The following is a 5,050-nucleotide window of genomic DNA, read 5'->3' as shown; positions in this document are numbered from 1 at the left end:
GAGAAGAAATCATCAGCGACCATACAATCGGAGATTTGATTCTCGGCGAAATAATTGGCAAAATTATCAGCAAAATCATGCTCAACACGATGATCACAGTCCGCGTTGGAATACTCGCCGCCCGTACAATCAGAGTCGAGGCAATTTTTGGCAAAATAGCAATCGTTTTAGCCCACAAAATCAATTTCAAACGGCTCCTTTTTGGCAACAACCATATTACTACCCACCGTATATGATTCCGGTGCAGCAACAACAACATATGCATCCACAAACTCAATCTCATATGCATGCACACTCCCAACCCCAACCAGTATTTCATTTTCAACACCAATAAATCTATGGGTGAGATTGAGAGTAGTGTATGTTTCATTGACTTTGTTACGAAAGAGAAGAGCAAGTTTCTGTCGACACTGCGCCTTCTTGACAGTTCTCATATAAATGAGCCCAGAAGCGCCAACTGGTGCAAGAACATGTAATACAACCGTTGTATACCAATAGTATTAAAAGCTTACACGTTGGGTATACTGTTATTGCCTCCCAATGAACACACGTAATACTAAATATTTGTATTTTGTGCATATTTTAATGTAATGCTAAATGTAGCACTAAAAGTGCAAAAATTGTGAAATTTTTGGGCCGATTTAGATAAAATTTTGTTTCTGGGCACAATATGTGTAGAAATTGTGCACAATTTGGGAAAAATTTACTATGCACAATAATTGCACGTGTTTGGCTCATTAGGAGCTGTTTTGAATAGTAGTTCTTTCACATAAAAACATAAAAATCTGCTTGCATTACACTGATATCTCTCTTATTCCATTGATATTTTTTCCAAGAGAAAAAAAAATATTTCAAGCCTCAATTGCACAGCATATCACTATTAGAATCATTGTGTCAACATGAATCAGCCAATAAAAAAAAACAAACACAAACCACACAATGAAATACCACGTTTGTATAAATATAGCAATCACTTGAAGGGAAAAACTAAAAAAAAATGTTTCAATAAAAAACAATATTCTAATATTTTAGAAAATATAAAATTAAATGAAATTTTTGTGTTTTCACGTGTTTTCATCAACATGAATAACTGCGACAAATGTCACTTCATGTTGTCATTGAAACAATCGGAACGTGGAACGTCAACAAATGAACTGACATTTGTTCGCAATTCTTAAGTTACTCTTGTGTTGACAAAAACACGCAAAAACACGAGAAAAATGTTTGATTTTACGTTTTAAAATAACAAGATTAAATTGTTGCATTGAAAAAAAAATTTCGCGCTTTTTAATAAAAATAAACTCAAAATATTTCTTGAGAACAGAAAATCGCTCAATAAGCAATTGACACATGTATATATTTGTATACAAGCTTTTGAATTTGACGTACGTTGTGCTTGTAGTACTTGTTCTTGCACTAGTTGGCGTTGACGTAAGAAGGCATAGCGTCGGTTTGTATGTAATCATTTGAAATTTAAACCAGTTAATTTTCTTTCTATCAATTGTCTTTTTCCTGTTCACAATCAAATTTTCCAATGGTTGGCTGGAGTAAAAGTCTTTCGAACACATTTCAGTCACAATATATTTCGGTTCATTATTTTTTGCCTGTTTGATAACGTTAATCCATTCCGATGGCACAAATATTTTTTCAGTTATGCGTTTTGTTTTTCGATGCGGCCGAATGCACGGTCACAGCTATTGTAGCTGTGACCACTAGTAAAATAACGTTGTTCAATCACACTTAAGTCGCTATTTTTCCAAACGCTCAAGATCTTCTTTATGATTAAAGCAATTTTCATGTTTCTGTTTTGACCGGAGCATGTATCACTCTACAAAATCACTTTGCGCGTGTTTTTTGGGATGAATTGAAAGAAATGCTTGTAAAGGCAAGAACCTATTTCCTGCGCTCCTCGCGATGCAACAGTCTCGTTCCAAATGTACATGTATCCGATATTGCGCACTTCATCATATACACAAAGATTATAGAGCCAGAGTGCCCGCTTGTAATAAGCTTCACTTGTACTAATGCTTGGCATCTCCAATGCGCGCTGTAAATCAAACGTTAACACTTCAGTTTTTTCAGCAGGGTCTTTCGCACGCTCTTTACAATTATCAAAGTCTTTCGCTATTTTCTCTACAATTTTCTTGTGTATTTCCATTTTTCTGTTTAGCTTTCGAATTTTTACACTAATCCCCTCACTGTCGAGTCGGGCATTAATCGCATCACACCTGCGACAGGTATCAACTTTTGGTGGCTTAAAAGCCAGATTAAATTCTGTATTGAACACATGTCTAAACATCCACTCTGATAATGGTTTTTTGTGTCGGAAGTTACACAGTATGCAGTATTCTCGGTACATTCGTCGCGGCTATGAAATCCATACTGACGATATTTTTCGACCTGCCTCTAGTGGTCATGCACACAACACACGTTGAGCGGTCAATATATACACACACTACAGACACGCTATCATAGGATTTATATGGTTTGCGCGAAAGGCTACTTGATTTTCGGCCATGCATATGTGATTGAAATCTTCAACTATCACCACAAGCGTCGTGTCAGTAGAGCTCGTCTTATGTTTACATTGTGTTGGAACAATGGTTTAATCAAGTTTGAGTATGAACACATTTGGTTGATAGGGGCGGTTTTCGTGATACTCAATCGCTGGTCGACAATTTTAAATAAATCTGAAATTCGCGTATTCCTTACATTTGTATTTTGGGTGACGAAGTTTTTTAGGCGCGGGCAATGAATAATATCATTGATGAGACGTCAAAGCTGTCAGAGTGTAAACAATGTTTTTTTTCGCCGCTCTGTGATTTAAGAATTTATTTTTAATTTTTGTCTAATTTTTTCAACGGTTTTTAACTTTCCTTAATTACGACGTGATAATTCAATGTGAAAAGTCATCGGAAAAAGTGGAGTTCACATTAATCAACCGAAATTTACTGAAAAAATCTGATAACTTTCATTTACTTTGCCGCTAGTACCAATAACAAATAAGCATAACCACAAAATGTCAACAACACAACCTCATTGCTGCGAAGTCAACGATTGCAAAGGTATAAGATATAACGGATGGTCAATGAATTGCCGATTTTGCAAAAAGAAAATATTTGTGGAATGTTTACGACAGCGGGATGAGCTAAGAACAAAGGAGCTACTGTGCGTTTTTGGTTTGATGTCCAAAAAACCAGATGATAATGGTGGTTTCCGATGGGAAGTGCTCCAAAATGATCCAAATAAAACAGCAGCGTTTTCTCAAATGTTCAATGTTGACTCACCGTACGGAATTACATGTGAAATGTGTGTCATTAAATTTGAAAATTCACTGAACATTGCATCAACAAGTACGATTCAGCACCAAAAGGAACGGCAACAAATACAAAAAATTGATGAGTTGATTCCAGAATCAGTTGACAAAAAAATCAGTGAAAAACTGAATGCAAACATTACACATTTGAGCGCCTCACAAAACACGAGCAAAATCCAACAAAAAAACATCAGAAAACCAAGAATTTCTCCTGTCAACGGAGTATACGCCATTCATATATCACGAATGCCAATAGAAACCACTCCCGAAGATATTGCCGCTCTTATCATTGGTAATTTGGATGCAAATAATGATTCTTTTATTGTAGAAAAATTGCCAAACAAACGATACAAAGGGAAGGCAAGGTGTTTTTCATCATTCAAAGTTTCAACCTTGTTTCGTAAGATTTGTGAAGGGATCATTACAATGGATGGATGGAGCTCTGATTGCATTTTGAAACAATTCAATTATCCATCGAAAATGCAAAGTAAGACAAGCACAGTTGAAACCGATGCCGTGAAAAAGATGGGACTTCGTCCAAAACTGCAACAAAATGTACAGCAACGAGTCAATTTCAATCGGAATCATCGCAACAACAACAACTATAACAACCGACAAATCAATGAGGCACATCAAAACAATCAAATCGATCGTTGGAGATTTGTCAGTAGGAATGGTCATCGTCGTAATAATTATCGTCCACAATACCGAGAGAATCAGATACTGCCCAATGATTTGGAACATCATCAACACCAAAGAAATCATGTTTCTCGGGTGCAACAACAACAACCAATGCAGCAACATCCAATTCAACAACAATTTTTGCCTAATACGAATTATTCTTTTTGGAATGGAACACCTTATCACATTGCACCACCTCACATGTATGCACAAAACCCGTTACCATACCAAATGCTCCAACCATTTCAAACACAGCAAATGTTCCGGCCATTCTAAATATCCCCAATATGTCACAAAAATCAACAAATACAGGTATTTCACATTGCATAACGATATCTCAAAACGTTAACGGCCTGAAATCCAGATTGCCGGAATTTAATGCGGATGTTATTACAAGCAATGCAAAAATTTACATGATTTGCGAGACAAAGATTGATGACACGGTGCATTCATCGCAGATCTTTCCTCCAAACTTTGCCGTTTATCGCTGCGATCGCTCACACGAGACTGAACAATGGCAAATAACAAAGAAGAAACGAGGTGGCGGTGTTTTGATTGCCGTTGATAAGTCAATAAAATCACAATTGATTGGAACTGGTGCACCGTACGGAGCTGAGCAAGTTTGGACAAAGGTGAAATCGAACAACAGAAACATTTTTCTGATCGAAGTCTATATTAGACCAGACTCTCCTTACGAAGTCTACGAGGCTAACATGAAAGCCATACGTGAAGTGACAGCAAAAATGGACAGTGAAGATGTCATCATACTATCTGGCGATTTTAACCTACCAAAATTATGCTGGTTCATTGACGATAATGAAGATCCTGAAATTGCCATTCCATTGAATGCTACGGGAAAAAAGGAATTGATCGTTCTTGATACGTGCCATGAATTGGGTTTAGTTCAAATAAACAAACATAGCTACCGAAATAGTTCAACGCTCGACTTAGTTTGGACGAATTGCGTTGACTTGATTACATGCCATAAATCCGATTATCATCTATTAAAAAGAGAAGTACATCACCCTTTTGCACTTGAAATTAAAATTCACG

General features: G+C 36.6%; 1 protein-coding gene across 1 annotated transcript; it reads left to right on the top strand.

Annotated features, from left to right (window-relative positions):
• Positions 1-2,629: 2,629 nt before the first annotated feature.
• LOC129571136 (GATA zinc finger domain-containing protein 5-like) lies at positions 2,630-4,273 on the top strand. The gene is made up of 2 exons (XM_055450900.1): positions 2,630-2,791; positions 2,991-4,273. Exons 1-2 carry the CDS (start codon positions 2,752-2,754, stop codon positions 4,271-4,273), a joined length of 1,323 nt encoding a protein of 440 aa, XP_055306875.1. The 5' UTR covers positions 2,630-2,751.
• Positions 4,274-5,050: the final 777 nt, after the last annotated feature.

Source organism: Sitodiplosis mosellana, unplaced genomic scaffold (genome assembly GCF_009176505.1).
Source record: "Sitodiplosis mosellana isolate CC-2019 unplaced genomic scaffold, AAFC_SMos_1.0 Smas_scaffold_1390, whole genome shotgun sequence".
Classification (NCBI taxonomy): Eukaryota; Metazoa; Arthropoda; class Insecta; order Diptera; family Cecidomyiidae; genus Sitodiplosis; species Sitodiplosis mosellana.
The sequence above is the reverse complement of the archived record's forward strand: the minus strand, read 5'-3'. Positions and strand labels throughout refer to the sequence as shown.